Source organism: Gobio gobio (assembly GCF_949357685.1).
Source record: "Gobio gobio genome assembly, chromosome: 17".
Taxonomy (NCBI): domain Eukaryota; kingdom Metazoa; phylum Chordata; class Actinopteri; order Cypriniformes; family Gobionidae; genus Gobio; species Gobio gobio.
The window spans coordinates 16,374,463-16,392,853 of NC_137110.1; the positions used below are offsets into that span (position 1 = coordinate 16,374,463).

At 38.0% G+C, this 18,391-nt stretch overlaps 1 protein-coding gene across 1 annotated transcript in view; it reads right to left on the reverse strand.

Annotated features, from left to right (window-relative positions):
• Nucleotides 1-18,391, reverse strand: part of oca2 (oculocutaneous albinism II) — a 120,740-nt gene that overhangs the window by 77,118 nt on the left and 25,231 nt on the right. The window contains exons 10-14 of the mRNA XM_079840354.1: nt 14,870-14,941; nt 12,176-12,241; nt 10,713-10,769; nt 7,467-7,591; nt 5,165-5,303 (exon numbers count right to left, since the gene is read on the reverse strand). Coding sequence (XP_079696480.1) covers nt 5,165-5,303; nt 7,467-7,591; nt 10,713-10,769; nt 12,176-12,241; nt 14,870-14,941 — 459 coding nt within the window. The remainder of the gene's footprint in view (nt 1-5,164; nt 5,304-7,466; nt 7,592-10,712; nt 10,770-12,175; nt 12,242-14,869; nt 14,942-18,391) is intronic.

Sequence of the window (18,391 nt, forward strand, 5' to 3'; positions counted from 1 at the left end):
AAGCAAAGTTTAAGGAGATAATTCAACTTTATGTCTGTGTTAAAATCTGATCATGACTGTTCACTAAAGGAAATTAGATGTGATTAATTACACTTTTGCTATGTCTGGCTAATTGTTTCATGAATATATGCTATTTTTGATCATTGTATCAGAGGAATTGGGGGAATGATTATAATTATTAAGAATTATAGAAACTCAACCTAAGAAAACACAAGTAATAAACCCACATGTATGAACTCTGTTTTGAAAGCTAATGGACTTTGAATGGCTTGCTGTTTAAAAAAAGAAAAGGATCCAAACAATGTAATGGAAACAAGGTAGACAAATTTAATGATCTAAAATGGAATGGAATGTCTTGCTGTGTAATGTATTTGCAATGTAAAGGTTGACAGTTCTGAACATTTCTTTAGTTTTTTGTAGGGCTGTCAAAAAATTAATCACGATTAATCGCATCCAAAATAAAAGTTTGTGTTTACATAATATATGTGTGTGTACTCTGTTAATTATTATTTATATATAAATACACACACAAGCATGTATATATTTAATTAAAAATATTATTTTTATATATAAAACATTTATATTTATATATATTATAGATTATATAAATGTATATACAGTTTATACATGCAAATATTTCTTAAATATATACATGAATGTGTGTGTATTTATATATAAATAATAATTAACAGAGTACACACACACATATATTATGTAAGCACAAACTTTTATTTTGGATGCGATTAATCGTGATTAATCTTTTGACCGAGTTAGATTTTTAAGAAGTTTTTTTTAAGTGTTTGCAAAGCTTTATCATACTTAGGATTTATTTTGAAATTTCCACTGTCATTTATTATTTGACCAGTGATCATTATTTGGAATAGTATGCATATTAGTGTTAAGTGTGTTATTATTGTACAATAAATAAATGTTGTTGTATTATCAAAACTTGTCTGGCAGGTTTTTTTTTTCACATGACAAAATAAATTGACAAAGGGAAAGATTAATGAAGTGTGTGACTACTGAATTTAAGGCAAAAGTTTAGGTTAAAATTAGCCCTAACTAGTTTGTAATCTTTTGCTTTGACTTCTAAATTTAAAGTCTTGAGTCTGCGATCAAGCATAAACAGAGTCCCATTATTTGCACCTGTAATGGAAGCATAACTCCTCTCTTTACCTTTGCATGACCCTTCAAGCCACCCTTGAGATTTTCTCTTTAAAACACACGTAAAACATGAAGAAGCACTCAATTAAAATAGGTAATTTAATGTGCTTCACACACACTAATACCTCTATCTCTGTCAAAAAGTGTGATGGGGCTGGAAATCAATTTTGCTGACGAGATGTTTATATGGCATAAAAATGTATGGCTCCAAATAGGTTTTTAGGCATAGTTGTTATTTTGGCGTGTAGCCTTTTAAATAGACTGTCAGAAAAAGATGGATCTCCTATTCTTTTATAGCCACCCTCTTTCCGCTCGCTTTCTCTTTTGCGCTGATACACACACACATACGATTTTGTGTCTTAGTCATTATGTCTGTGGTAGTGTGTGACAGAAAGAGCTGCAGGGTAGAGTGGCTCCAAAGAGAGCATCTTTAATCAGCATCTAGAGCTGGAGATGAAAGAGCTCTATCTTGTCCTCTGTGTCTCATTCAGGGCTTTAACTGGACACTTACACATACTTACTGACACACACATTGACCATATACACTAAAACATTAACATACACTAGCACACATGGCTTTTAAACTTTTTATGATGCAAAACTTGCCATCACAAGTGGTTGCCAAGGAGTTGCTATGCAGTAACTAAGGTGTTTTAGTGTGTTCAGTGAGTTCTAAGAGGTTGCTAGGAATCTAGGTGGTTGCTAGTGTGTTTTAGGTAGTTGCTTACTGTCAATGTCAAGTCTGTATGATGTTCTATAGCCTTCATTTATTCTCAGTGCAATTTCAATGCAAATCTATGGGATTTTCTTTGTCTGTTTTATTGTAAATCAGCAGGTATGACTAGAAAAGCACACTTCAACAAGCTGCATGATTTAGGCCAGGAGTATACTTTATGCAAATGTTAGGCTGAAGCAGAGCAAGTGCACAGATCCATTGAACATATTTAATGTGTGTTCATGCGCTATGGTGACAATAACAAATCTTATTGAATTATAAAGCTAGCTTCAAATGTATTTGCTATTAAATCTGATTTGTTATTATTCAGGTAAACATACTTATGAGATCTATCTTGCTCAGCATCATTCTTATAAACTGTCCCTCTGTCAATGCAGTGGATGATCTAAAAGGCAACTATCTGTAGAAGCAGACAGTTTATTCTAATGCAAACTTGCGGCAATACAGAGAACGCAACGCACACTTGAGTTAATGTTATGAAATGCACTCAAAGGGTTAGCTATTTGAACTGCATTCAAATCCATAAACCTAAACGGCAAAAACACAAATTGGCAGACACTCAAGTAAGTAGGCCTATAGTCAAACAAACAGACAAAATAAAGTCCAAGACATACACCGATCAGGCATAACTTTATGACAGGTGAAGTGAAAAGCACTGATTATCTCTTCATCACGGCACCTGTTAGTGGGTAGGATATATTAGGCAGCAAGTGGACATTTTGTCCTTAAAGTTGATGTGTTAGAAGCAGGAAAATAGATAAGCGTAATGATTTGAGCGAGTTTGGGCCAAATTGTGATGGCTAGACAACTGGGTTAGAGCATCTCCAAAACTGCAGCTCTTGTGGGGTGTTCCCGGTCTGCAGTGGTCAGTCTCTGTCAACAGGGTCATAGGTGGCCAAGGCTCATTGATGCACGTGGGGAGCGAAGGCTGGCCCGTGTGTTCCGATCAAACAGACGAGCTACTGCAGCTCAGATTGCTCAATAAGTTAATGCTGGTTCTGATAGAAAGGTCTCAGAATACACAGTGCATCGCAGTTTGTTGCAAATGGGGCTGCATAGCCGGAGACCATCAGGGTGCCCATGCTGACCTCAGTCCACCGCCGAAAGCGCCAACTGCACCACAGAGCAATGGAAGAAGGTGGCCTTGTCTGATGAATCACGTTTTCTTTCACATCAAGAAGATGTGTGTGCGTCGCTTAACTGGGGAACACATGGCACCAGGATGCACTATGGGAAGAAGGCAAGCAGGCGAAGGCAGTGTGATGCTTTGGGCAATGTTCTGCTGGGAAACCTTGGGTCCTGCCATCCATTTGGATGGTACTTTGACACATACCACCTACCCAAGCATTGTTGGGACCATGTACACCCTTTCATGGAAACGGTATTCCCTGGTGGCTGTGGCCGTGGCCTCTTTCAGCAGGATAATGCGACCCGCCACAAAGAAAAAATGGTTCAGGAATGGTTTGAAGAGCACAACAATGAGTTTTAGGTGTTGACTTGGCCTCCAAATTCCCCAGATCTCAATCCAATCGAGAATCTGTGGGATTGTGCTGAACAAACAATTCCGATCCATGGAGGCCCCACCTCACAATTTACAGGACTTAAAGGATCTGCTGCTAACATCTTGGTGCCAGATACCACAGCACATCTTCAGGGGTCTAGTGGAGTCCATGCCTCGACGGGTCAGGGCTGTTTTGGCAGCAAAAGGGGGACCAACACAACATTAGGGGCATAATGTTATGCCTGATCGGTGTATACGGTGTATTTTGTCATATCACCGATGACTTCATGCATTGATCTCTGTCTGAATGTGAACATGAAAATTTCAAATCAAAACCACAAACCTGGGTCACACTTTTCCATCTCCTCCATTAAAGTGAATAATAAATCACAAAATGTCCCCTCACCTTTTCAATCAAACCGATATTACACAAGGCTCAATGAACACAGAACAACCACACACGACTCTCTGCTTTGAGGACACATCATAAACCTAGAGATTATTCAGCCTGCCTGTGACCTTGTCCAATTGGCAGGATGGAACTTTTAAATTGTGGTTTCCTGTGAGTGAAAGTTTGATGGAAAGAGTTTGATCATAGACTCTGAGGTTGTATAATGATGAAAAAGTCCTTGTGCTGCTGTTCTATGATTAAGTTAGGAAAGTACATGTAGATGTTGCAGACAAAAAATTTTGTAATCACTCGTATCCATCAGCTAGGCATTGCTTCGTTGTACTTTAACAGCTTCAAGTAACACAGTTGATAACTGGTGTAGCTCCTCACTGCAGAACACGAGATCCAGGGAGCGGGGTTGGATCCAGATCCAGAGGGTGGAGTTGGGGTAGGTTTAGGGTTGGGGTAAGGTGTAGTTTCAGCCTTAGGCGGTCCGCCTGGAAACAATTGCTGTGACGCCAAACTCCCTCGTGTAAGAAGAAAGCCGTCGTGTTTACAACTGTGACAATGAGCAATTACCAGGATCAATTAAACGCTGGATTTTCAAAAGTATGTTACGTTTGCGGCTCAATTGTTGCAGTAATATAGCAAAGTAATATAGCAAAGTATATAAAGCGGGAGGAGTTGGAACAGTATCCAACCCTGCCCCCTGGATCTCGTGTTCTGCAGACTTGATATTTTACATAAAAAATGGACATTTACACTCAAATGGTAATTAATATACTAATATAATAAATAAAACTGCCTAAATGATCTGAATTCAGTCAGATTTACCAATGTGCGGGCAGTGTGAGTACCTTACGTAATGTTTTGGCATACAGTGTAAACAGCCGTGGAACTATGATTAACAAGTCTATTGCAGCCAAACATCTTGCATGCTCCTAGTCGAAAATAGTTGGTCTTAGAATTTGTACACAATGACTGTTACAGGTTTGCGGTTTTGCTATTACAGAAGTTAAAAAGATTTCAACTCTGCAGAATGAAAGAGAGAGAGAAAATCTGGCAGAGTGTGACTGAAGCTGGCAAGAAGTATTCCTACATAATTAATAGTCTGAGGTGTAAGACAGGATGCCATGGTGTTTTAGCCTTGAGTGGATAGTGACAGGGTGTTTTGGCACGAGGCTATCATTCTATGCCAGAAAAATGCTTGGTCACAAATGTGCCTGTGTGTTTTGTTTATTTGTTCAGTCATGTATTATTTGTCCAACAAGTTCCCCGAGACACTCTCAACAGGCACACAACAGAAGCACAATATCCTTCCACCCGTGAATGACCCAGCATCAAACGGGATCGGTGAGAAATAATTACATACTTTTTTACGCAGATCCTGGTTGGATACGATGATGACATTGGGGGGATCTCCAACAGCAGTGGCAGCTCCTCCGATGTTGGTGAAGATTACCTCGGCAATCAAGACATGCCTAGGGTCCAGATTAAGCACCTCACATAACCTAGTGTACAAAAGGCATCACAAAGCCTGATTAGCACTGATGATCCTGGAACGTCAATGCAATTTTTTTTTCATCTATCATACTTTCATGATTTGTGCCATAAAACATGCACAAAAAAAGTCCCACAGACTTTAATATGGACCTGAATATAATAAAGACTTGGTGATGGGATCGATTGATTTGGGTCTGTAGCAACCACCCAGAACACCATAGCAACAAGCTAAAAAAACACACACAGATCAACTAAGCAATCACATAGCTGCACCATGTCCTAGCATCGTGACCACAAGTTTTACACAGGCTCATACTGTAGGTTTTTACTTCTGCCATAGTTGTAATTGTACCATAAAATACGGAGAGGGAAGGACCTGATTCATCAACAGCAAAAGCTTAAGCTGAGCTGCACAAAATTCAAGTTTGGTTATTAACACTGAATTTCAAGCAAATCTAAAGATAAGCAAATCAGTTTCCCTGCTAAATTGGCATGAAAAAAATACTTGCACAAGCAAATTGCCTGTTAACAAAAAGCTGACCTCTGTAATTTCTCAAATTCGTTTTTTAACGAGTGTGTGTGTCCTGTGTTTCTAAGCCCTGAAGCCCTGAAGGTGTTTGAAGATGCAATTGGTGATGCATGATCAAAAAAAAAGGAGTCATTTCTCACCAGCAATGTCATAAAAAACGCTGAGGCAGCACATAACATTTTAATGGCTGTGTGAAATATAGATTTATTTTATTCTACCAGACTAGGGATTTTTAAGGTCCATATAAATTGATAAGATTTTGACAGATGAAACTTGCAGAGGGATGAAAACTACAAAAAAAAATCAAAAAAGTATCCTTGCTCAAAAAAAGATATATATAGTGGGTTTGTTGTTCTTTTTTCAGCAGTGATGGGACAAGAAACAATGTTACACAGTGCCTGTTTGATTCATATCACTTCCTCTGAAGGAGAATGATGTCCTACATGACGCTAAATAAGTAATGCTGAACATCAGGATATAAAACATATAAAACACCAATATAATGTGCACAGGCACCAATGAATCACACTGAGAAACAATGTGTACCGGTAAAAAGATGGAAGGTGAAAATAAGCTCAAATGGAGCTGAAACAAGCAATGAGGTGGGAAGTTTATAGCGTGGAGACATGAGTCTTTGTCTCCTCATATAATTCTAAGCAAACTGACAGAGAAATTCTTGTCCAGAAAAAAAGCCAAGGCCTTCTGGGAATTATTTTTTTATTTTTTAGCAGTAGTTCAGCTGAACAGACTTTTTTTTTTTTTTTTAAAGGAATGTTCCAGCTTCAATGCAAGTTAAACTCTGTGGCATGCTGTCAATTACCAAGAAAATCATTTGGATTCATTCCTCAGTTTGTAAAAAATAAAAGTCACATGTACAACAAAGCACTGAAATGCTCTGTCTATGGCATTCTGGAGGTTTCCCAAAGATTCACAAGTCTAACAGAACATTCTATTTTAAAGGGATAGTTCACCCCAAAAAATGAAAATTCTGTCATTATTTGCTTGACCTCAAGTTCTTCGAACAAATTCTGTACGAATTTCTTTTTTCTGCTAAACACAAAAGAATGTCAGTAACCAAACAGTTGATGGACCCCATTGTATTTTTTGCTTACCTATTATCCCATTTATCTTTTTTTGTGTTCATCAGAGAACAGAAATTCAGACAGGTTTGGAACAACTTGAGGTCAAGCAAATAATGAAACTTAACAGATTATAATGATGTACAACACTTGCCTGAATGATAAAAAAAAATGACAGAGTTATTTGAGTCTCTTTGGCACTGATAAGAAAAAAAGCAAGCCGATCACGCCAGAATGTTTGTAACAAAGCAGATAGAGCAACCATTGACTACCATAGTAGGGAAGAAATACTATGGCAGTCAATGGTTGCTCTACCTGCTTTGTTACAAACATTCTTCAAAATATCTTCTTTTGTGTTCAGCAGAACAAAGAAACTCATACAGGTTTGGAACAACTTGAGGGTGAGTAAATGATGACAGAATTTTCATTTTTGGGTGAACTATCCCTTTAATGTTTATTCCAGTGCAATTGCTTGCTGCACAGACTTGTATTGTAAGCACATTACTAAACTGGGTTTAAAAAAAAAGAGGAAGAGAGATTGTTTTAAGAATAGCGACCATTACCTGATTGTAACAGGGGTGAAGAGCATCATAGTTGTCACATTATCAAGAAACGCTGACAGAACGGCCGCAATTAGACAGAGAATGATAATCATGGGCCACACTCTTCCTCGTGATAACTGATACGCCTGTGTGGAGACAAAGAGCACTGTTGGGAATACCTTAAAGATTGGTTTACAAAGTTAGATCTTTTCTCGTAACTTCACATTATTGAAAACTAACGGGGTCAAAAATAAATTAAGCGAAAAATCGCTTGCCTTTGTTCATGAACATTAACAAAATTATGTTTTCAAAAAATCCTCCAGTGGAAAGAAGAGAAAGATTTAACAGCGCCTCAAAAACAGAGAATAAAGAATGGTCCTCTGAGGGGGTCTCGGAACACAATGTTCAAAAGTGAACTTTAATGAGGAATTCGCTCTAAAAACTGACACAGATCCATAGTGTGTTTACTCATTCAAGCTTTAACATTTAAAGAATGTTCAAGTCTGAAAAGAAAAGAATAATAATAAAAAAAAGACCTGCACTTTAAGAGCCTGTCGCTATGGAGACATTATCAGGCTGTCTGGAATCATTCTAATCAAGTGGAAACACTAGGGGGTTGCAACCCACCCGTGATGTCACCACTTCCTGACTCAAAACGATGGTAACTGACAAAAAAACAGAGTAACACACCCGCATATGACTACACGTGCTGATAGAAGTGGTTTGAGATGGTGTTCAATCAAGAGGGTTGTTTCTATGTTTTAATTTGTGGGACATGCCCTTGTCCAGATTCCTGTTAATATTCATGAATGGGATGAGAGGACACAAGCGTGTGCCCTCATAATATCCAGAGCACATCCATAATGTTCCAACAGGGCTTTTACAGCAGTCCACAGAATCCCTGAAAATAAGGGATGAGATATCCATCCAATGAAGCTCATCGTAAGATTTATTTTAGGCTTTCATTACTTCTAACCCATTTTCTTCACGATTTATAAACATTTGTAAACAGATTTATTCCATCTGATTTCTTTTCGCATGTTTATTGGGGATGGATAGACACCCATACATTTCATATACAGTATAAAGCATTTGTGGGGTTCTCAATTCTCATCACGTTGCTTGAGAGTGAATGATAGGGATTTTCAGGGCACCTGCTCCTATGCCCCAAAGCTAAAGTAGCATGATGGGATTACATTGACTAAATGAAAAACAGGGATATCAATAATGTGAAATGAAAGCATATCAGACTGAATCAATAACAGACCACACTCTAAAAAAATACTGGGTTGCTTCAACCCATGTTTGGGTCAAATAATATGGACAAACCCAACCGTTGGTTTAAATTTTTTAATTACATTTTAAACCCAATGGTTGGGTTTGTCCGTTTTCATCGTGAGCTGTTAACGCTTGCCAGTGCCAAGGTGGACCCAGCTCAGCCAAAAATGGATTATCAAATTATGTCAATGTTAGAGTTCTTAAAGGGCCTGTTTACACCTGGTAACCTCATGCGTTTTTACAGCATTTATCAATTTTTAATTTTTTTTTTAATTATCAAAACAATTTAATTTACACAATGTATCTCCACAAAACAGATATAAATCCGATCTCCAATTCCCGCACGAATGAGGATTTAATGGAGTAAACATCACCGAAAACAACAGATATAAGCTGCATTTTATTAATCATCAGCTAATTTCAAAATCAATGACCGCAATAGGAGAGAGCGCGGCAACAGCACTGGTAAGATCATTCGGGTTCTTTACTTTTAATGAATATGATTGTATGTTAAGCACCTTTTCGGTTTTATTTGCGGTAGTTTGTGTGCTGGCTTGATGAAGAGATACGCAGCTGCTCGTCTGCTTCAGTAGCGCTGTCATATCTGGCTATAACATGTCATATAGCCCATAGCATTGTTGGGAGGAGTAAAATGTTTAAACAACTAGATGCATTTAGACTTTAGTTTTGACTGTAATGCGGCCCAGACCACCTCCTGACGTGGCTTTTAGTATATTGTGTATTTGTTCTAAACGCTCCTGTTGTCTTCTGTGCACAGACTTGAGTTTTATTTGATGTTTGATATAGTCAAGAAGCGTGCTTTCTTTGAGAAGGTAAAATTAAAGTTTCAGTTCATATAACTGACTGACAAAGTTATATACATGAGGATGCAGTGCATCGTCAATGCATTGTGATATCGAACCGAACCGAATCGATGGCATGATAATCGTAATCGAACCGAACCATGAAACCAGTGTAGGTTCACACCCTTAGCATAGACTGTAAAAAAGATGGACGACACGCCTACACTCTCTTCCATTGAAGTAAGTGAAGCCACCGTCCAAATATGCCGCTGACATCTTGGGTCTTGAGTCTGCGCAGTAGCAACTTGGAGCCCGAGTCTGCACAGTAGAGCGCGAAGTTGATCAGCGATATCAAGGTCCCGCCCTCACTCCTGCCTAATTAACAACTTTTTGTGAAATAAACATTTATGGAAATGTATTGCATTTATGGAGATGTTTTTATCACGCTGATGTAAGTTCAAGTGTTCATTTTTTTTTAAATAAGTTTGGTTTTAGTTATGCTATAAAAACAGAGGTGTGATGTCATGATTGACAGCTGATTTCCACAACTGTTTATTTCACACCAACATAATGAGTTGTTCTGCAGCTTACAGATACTGCGGGAGTGTGAGCGAGGTTGATATCGCGGGTCTACTTCCTACTCTCTACTGCATAGACTCAAGTCCCAAGGTTACTACTGCGCCGACTCAGGTCCCAAATCAGCACTAGATGTCAGCACCATATTCGGACGTTGGCGGCTTCACTTTTCCTGCAATAGAAGATAGTAAAGGGGCGTCGTCCATCTTTTTTACAATCTATGGTTTGTCCATATTTGACCCAAAAATGGGTTGAAACAACCCAGCATGTTTTAGAGTGCCCATGCAATAGAAGATAGTAAAGGGGCGTCGTCCATCTTTTTTACAATCTATGGTTTGTCCATATTTGACCCAAACATGGGTTGAAACAACCCAGCATGTTTTAGAGTGCCCAAGTAACCTTTGTTGCTGACTAACTGTAAGTAGTTTTTTCTGTATCTTTATTTATATACTGTAATGTACCGGTACATAAATATTATTAGATTTAAGGTGGGTGGGATAGATTGAGTGGCCTAATTTTACAGAGAATATGAGGATATCACCAAAAAAATTTACATCTGCAAAACAATTGACAAACAAGTATTTGCAACATAAAGATTGAGAAAACTCACCTTGACTGCACAGTAATCAAAGAAACCAGTCTCAGAGAATATTGCCACCAGTATCATCTGAAAGTAAATAGTAAGGGTTATGAGAATTGAACATTTCATGCTTTCTATTTTTAGTGCTTACTGCCACATGTGTTGCTATAAAATCACATTATGTCTCAAATACCACACGCACGGTCTCTCACTCAATTTCATGCCACATATATCCCTCTCTGATTTTTGTTTTGTTTTTGGCGCCTCAGACACAGAAAAAGAGACATCCTTCAAATATAGAAAATCAATAAAGAGAAACATTAATATTTCTGAGTTTATTAAAGCTAACATTTCATAGTCAGCCTTTAAAATTGACAGATGCTGTGATTCATTTTCTATCATCAGTCTCTGATTTTCTTTTATGCCTTTCCTCACATACTCCTACATGTAGTCTTTTGGATGAGGGCTGATTGAACGTATTTGTTTCCATGGAGACAGCAGCTGAACAAACAGAGATCTTGAAAAGGGTGGTACTTTAGCAATAATATTAGAGAGGCTGTGTGTTTTTAATGTGTATTCGTATTTTTTGGTCACATTTTGTTGCACTAAAATATGGGCTAATATCATATGCAGACAAACACCCATACCTACAAACATTTCACATGTTCTAAAATCAACCGTGTGTGCTGCTGTGCTGCTGCTGCAAAGTAAGTGCAATGCAAAGAAACACCATAAATGATCTCAGATCCTTAAAGAATTATTTCTAAAAGAAGCACTAGGTTAACAGCATATTAAAGAATGTGCTCCACTAAGTGCCTGTCAGGTTAGCAGCCTGAGAGGCTGATATGGGTTCAGGTTAGGGGTTGGATTAGGAGCTTGTCAGCCTGTCAAGCACTTAGCAGGACATCTTTCTCCAACAGCATCTCATTACATCATAGACCAGGTTCTAATGCTATCTGAAAGAATTAAATAACTAGATAATTTTTCTGAAGAAAATATGGTTGTGGTGGTTGATATGCGTTTTTCCTTTGCAATTGCTAAGATGTTGTATATGGTTTTAATGTGTTGATATGTGGTTTCTAGTGTGTTCTTTTAAAAGATATTCTGTTTGTGTAATTTTGCTTAGATAATTCTATCAATGGTCGTTTTTGCCCATTTTATCATCCACCAGGAGAAAGGATGGATCATCCATCACTCACATCTAAAAGTAACAGCACACCACTTCTCAGTAAGTCACCACATGATTTGATGTATCTCATGTTTATAGCACAAACGATGCACTGATTTACATGCCGAAGTTCAATGCATGTTTTATAAACGACAGAAATAGTGATGATAATAATAGCAAGCATTGTTAATGCATTTTACCTTTTTACTTTTCATTTTAAAAATCCCTTCTATGACTTTATATTTAATACATTCTTTTGGAACCCTGCTACTCAGGTTGAAAAGCTCCAAGAGATCTCCTATAGTCCTGTTAGAATTATACTTACCATACCAAAAAGCAGGGCAAGCGTCTCATAGTCAATCCATTCCACAACAGTCATCAGGCTCGGCCTCTACAGTAAAGAGACAAAGAGATGAGAAGCTCACCTCAGATACAGAGGAGCATTTTAACATTCCAGACTTACAGTAACTGGGTTCTCTGAATTTCTGAAATAATAATAATAAACTTTATTTTATATAGTGCCTTTAAAAGTTGCATCTCAAAGCACTTTACATGAACATACAAATAGTACATCAAAACAAATAAAATAAAATAAAAATCAATCACATATAGGCTAGCCTGAAAAAATAAGTTAAGTGAAGATTTAAAAACACTAAAAGATTCAACATGTCTAATCTCAGTGGGACGTTTAAGAGCCAAAGAGCGTAACCCATAGAGCGTAAAAGAGCCAGAATTGGAAGAGTGGAGATTTCATCTTGGGGTGTAGACAGTTAAAGGGTTAGTTCACCCAAAAATGAACATTTCTGATATTTTTATTAATATATATAAATTAAGATATTTTTGATGAAATCCGAGAGCTCTCTGACCCCTCCACAGACAGCCATTTAATTATCACTGTCAAGGTCCAGAAAGCTAGTAAAAACATTGTTAAAATAGTCCATGTGACTACAGTGGTTCAACCTTAATTTTATGAAGCGCAAAAAACAAACAAAAACAATGACTTGATTCAACAATCTCTTCTCATCTGTGCCAGTCTCCTACGCTGTTGACGTAGTGTAAACAGTGCAGCACTTCTAAGTTCTATGGCAGAACGGCAGCTCACCATTGGCTAGCTCCTGCATCAGCATCACATGTATGCATCATATGCTCACGTGAACAGCATCGGCCAATGGTATGTCGGCTTTCTGACATAGTGCTTTGAAAGTGCTGCAACAGCATAGGAGACTAGCAGAGAAAAGAAGAGATTGTTGAATAAAGTCATTATTTGGGGGGGGGGGTGTACATTATACATTTGACTGTATAAATTAAAGATTAATCCTATTAAACTTACAAAAGCTATTCAATCAAGAGCAGTGAGTGAGTATCTTTCACGAAGAATGGAGCTAGGCTGCATTTAATGTGCACCGTTATGAATTCTTGTGCGGCCGGATTATACTTTCACTTTAGAATGAGCACCAAGTTGGGATTAAATTGCTTGAATGGTACGTTTAATATTATTCTTAATGAAAAACACAAAAATAGAACAGTACAATGACAAACTCGCTTAAATGGGCGCTTTTACATTTAGCTTTGAAACTGAATCTTCCGCCGTATATTGTTATTATATTGCTCAGTTCAGTTTTTAATTGTAGCGTCTGTTCTCTAACAGAACTAAATTATTTGTATTACTATAAAACAATCAAAATGATATCGATACGACTGTTTATAATTTCAAAAAGCTATATCTATAACAAAAAAACATTTACAAGTCTTGACATCATATCCGAGAGATAAGTCAGTAAATTTGAGTAAAATCACAGGCTTGCTTATCCCGTGCGAATGCGCCACGCAAAATTCAGACGTGGGGGAGTAATTTCTAAATCACACGAGGTCCCCAGATAATACTAATCCCGTGCGAATAGGGCAATGCTAGAATACTCATCAAGATGGACATGTTGACATACTTTTTGTGTGAGTTTGTCCGTTCAAGAGCAAGACTTGAAAGATAACTCAATATTTGCGTGCTGTGAGACGTGTGCGCATTTTCGGATGAGTGCACAGAGACACATTTTCTCACAGCGCGCGCGACTTCTCATTCGCGTCTTCTGGCACTACACCTGGGTGATGACGGCGAAAATGACAAAATTTGAACAAAAAAAATTATTTGAAGGACTTTTACACGGCACCCTGGTTGGGAAACACTGGACTAATATATATTGCGTTTTTTACTTTAAAAAAGTAAGTATTTCTGCTGCCTTCAAATTTTAAGTTCAGTCAACTTGAAATGTGAAATTGTATTAAGCACTTTTTTTTAAAGTTTTTTTTTGTTGCAGTGGCCTACATGGCCTTCTGATTATTACTGGAGTATTTACCAACCAAGTCTAAAGTTCATTGAGTTTTAAGTAAAGAAAAAAAAACCTACAGACTACAGAGCTTTGGGTCTTTTTAAAGGGCACTCCATCTATCAAACAGACAGAAGTGCACTGAGTAATTTGACTTGCGCTCAAATAATGTACTTATCTCCAATTTCTGGAATACAATAACTAATTCGTAGAGCAGCAGAGAGAAAGTCAAGATTTAAATTATTCACAATCTTACGCTTCACATTAGAGTAAATTAGTGCAATTACAGACGATATCCCATTTATGTGAAATGGCCCAGTCAGATCTACTTAATTGTGTAAATGTAGTTGTTTTTTTATCTCTCTCTTTATATATATATATATATATATATATATATATATATATATATATATATATATATATATATATATATATATATATATATATATATATATATATATATATATATATATATATATTATGAAGCGCATGCTCTGTAATTTTAATCTAAATTTGCCACACTATATATTAATCATGCACATGACAGAATGTTGCTGTGCTCTCATACTTTAAGCTAATAAAACTAAAGACCATAACAGCAGTTAAAATTAATGAAGTCCCAGAGTCCAACTCTTGACACAATGTAAGCAATCTTCATCTGAATGGAATAAATAACATCCTCTAAAACCAAAACTTACATCTCCAATGAAAGCCAGTGCTGCCAGAGCAGCCAAGGATCCTAACATCGCAGCCAGTGTGCGGTGAACAATCTGCAGACACAGAAAAAGAAACAAAAAAATAAGAAAATAAATAAGGTAGATGAAAAAAATGTCAGTACAGTAATAACTCAAAGCTTTTTTTTTTGCTACACTATATTGCCAAATAAATCAAATCATTGAATTCAGGTGTTCCAATCACTTCCATGACCACAGGTGTATAAAATCAAGCACCTTGGCATGCAGACTGCTTCTACAAACATTTGTGAAAGAATGGGTCGCTCTCAGGAGCTCAGTGAATTAAAGCACCGTGATAGGTTGCCAACTTGCCACCTGTGCAATAAGTCCATTCGTGAAATTTCCTCACTACTAAATATTCCACGGTCAACTGTTAGTGGTATTACAACAAAGTGGGAGCAATTGGGAACAACAGCAACTCAGCCACAAAGTGGTAAAATCACAGAGTGGGGTCAGCGCTTGCTGAGGCGCACAGTGCACAGAAGTCACCAACTTTCTGCAGAGTCAATAGCTACAGACCTCCAAACTTTGTGTGGCCTTTAGATTAGCTCAAGAACAGTGTATAGAGAGCTTCATGGAAGGGGTTTCCATGGCCGAGCAGCTGCAACCAAGCCTTACATCACCAAGTGCAATGCAAAGCATCGGATGCAGTGGTGTAAAGCATGCCGCCACTGGAGCAGTGGAGACATGTTCTCTAGAGTGACGAATCACGCTTCTCTGTCTGGCAATCCGATGGACGAGTCTTTGGCGGTTGCTAGGAGAACGATACCTGACTGTATCGTGTCAATTTAAAGTTTGGTGGAGGGGGGATTATGGTGTGACCGTGTGGGGTTGTTTTTTAGGGGTTGGGTTTGACCCCTTAGTTCTGCTGAAAGGAACCAAAACATTTTGGACAATATCATGCTCCCTACTTTGTGGGAACAGTTTGGAGATGGCCCCTTCCTGTTCCAACCTGACTGCACACCAGTGCACAAAGCAAGGTCCATAAAGATGTGGATGAGTGAGTTTGGTGTGGAGGAACTTGACTGGCCTGCACAGAGTCCTGACCTCAACCCAATAGAACACCTGAATTAGAGCAGAGACTGCAAGCCAGGCCTTCTCGTCCAACATCAGTGCCTGACCTCACAAAGCGCTTCTAGAAGAATGGTCAAAAATTCCCATAAACACACTCCTACACCTTGTGGAAGGCCTTCCCAATAGAGTTGAAGCTGTTATAGCTGCAAAGGGTGGGCCAACTCCATATTACACCCTACGGATTAAGAATGGGATGCCATTAAAGTTCATGTGCATGTAAAGGCAGGAATCCCCAAAACTTTTGGCAATATAGTGTATAATAATAGCCACAGATTTGTGCTCACCTATGCACAATGGTAGAGCGGTTGCTGTGGCTAGGTTGGCGAGGGACATGGGAGGAGTGAGCGGGACCGGTGGGTGATTGAGAATGAGCACCACCTGCGAATCACCCACTGGTCCCGCTCGCTCCACCCATATTCCTCACCAACCTCAAAATGCCAAATAACCCTCTTCCCCACACTTAATTTATTTTCTTTTGCTGTTTGATCCACCTCATTTCTTACAATAGATTAATTCTGACCCTTTTGTGCACTCTTATAATCAAATGATAAATTCCGATCCACAACGATATGTGTCAGGCGACAGCATCTTCTGATTTTGTGCTCTTCAATCACCCTCTGGACTAAAAGCGCCGCCTTAAAGTGCATTATCAGATATCAGCATCTGTTTTCTTGGTGAGAGCACTTGACTGGGACACCTGAATCAAGCTTTGTCTGATGCACCTCTTTCGGTGTCATGTGGCAAGATGGAGCAGTCGTTACAAGACTGTGTAATCAGCTAGAAGAGCGAAAGAAGGAGGATGAGTACATAACACGCAGGCTAACAGCTAATGACTCCAGTCTCGAAAGAGCAAGTAATCTGTGTCAGTCCGACGACTTCCCTGAGGGGGAGGAACACTTGGTGCAATGTTGTGATTGTAAGTCTAAAACAGGTCATTAAGATAAATTGTTGAACACGGCTTTCTGAGCAGAATTAATCAGCAACATGGATATACATTATGTTGCTTTGCATAAGAAAGTATCCTCTGAGACAAACGTTCTCTGTTTTTTTATTTAAACCAATTAATCTTAATTATAAGCCAAGAAACAGTTTATGGCTAAATGACATGTCAAAATGTTCCTGTGTGAGATGTAATGTTAGTTTTATACCCAAAGTCCCCCATTTACTGAGAAACTGCTGCTCTAGTCTAATTTAGGAATAATCTATCAACCATTATTAAAATGTTTACACGATATCTGCAATTAGATTGTAAAAATACATTATTCATGAATCTTTTAAGGCATATTAATATTTATAAGCACATCATACTATTATATATCTCAGGTTTTGCCCTCTCTTGGGGTAAATGAGTTTAAGCTATCAGGGCTGCTGATGAAACTCACCATCTGAGCCCTTTTAATCAAAGTAGTTCAGAGTGCTGATTCTAGATCAGCTCTGAGGATTATCACCAAGCTGCTGTGCAATGCAGATAGGAAGAACAGGCCCGGGTCAATACAACAAATGCTTCCTTATTTACAATGGGGTTCTAAAGTCTGAGACCACAGACTTCTGTGGGATCTGTAATGCAAACCAAATCTATTTTAACTTGGAAACAAAGACTGTAAACCAAGAAATGTCATGACGTAAAATGAACAAGAAATATTTAAGATTCTGCACTAATACTTCATCACTAATCAAAAGTAGCAGATTTTTGACACTGTCCATGTGAACTCCAGTGTACAAAAGGTATTGACGATGGCAGTTATTCTTGCTTCCTTGTGTAAAACACAAGACTCTATTTTGAAGACCTCAAATCATGCCTGATAACACAATCATTGAGTTGTAAAAAAAACTTAAGTGCTGCAAAGGTGGGTCAAACCATATAGAAAGACATTCTGAAAGTCATTTAACTCAAATTGCTATGGTAATAATGTAATTATAAAACTGTGTACCACATTTTAAAAATTCGGAATAGGAGCCTTTTCACTTGTGGTCCAAGACTTTTGAAGTTCAATGTCCAGTCCTGTATTATATCATTTGATTCAGCAGTCTATTAAAAGCTGATTATGAGGGCACAATCTGGGCAGCTGCACCTTCCATCTGGCACACACACACGTGTGCTATATAATTTGCCATTCAGATCAATAAATGAGAAGTAGAAATATTTTAATTATAAATGAACTGGGTAATGGTGACTATGCGTTCTAGTATGAAAATGAAGATCAAAAAGATACAGAAGTATAACTGAACATAGAGACACATGTAGACTAAGACAGACCATGTGAGTTGTTTGGGTGTTATGTTACTTTAATGAGATGTCTTGCTGTGTCTTTTGAGGCATTCATCATTACAGAAAAACAGACTACACAGTCGTTTTTTCTTTTTTATGATTTCTAAAAAGCCTGAGAACTAGATCTTTGAGTTCATATACAG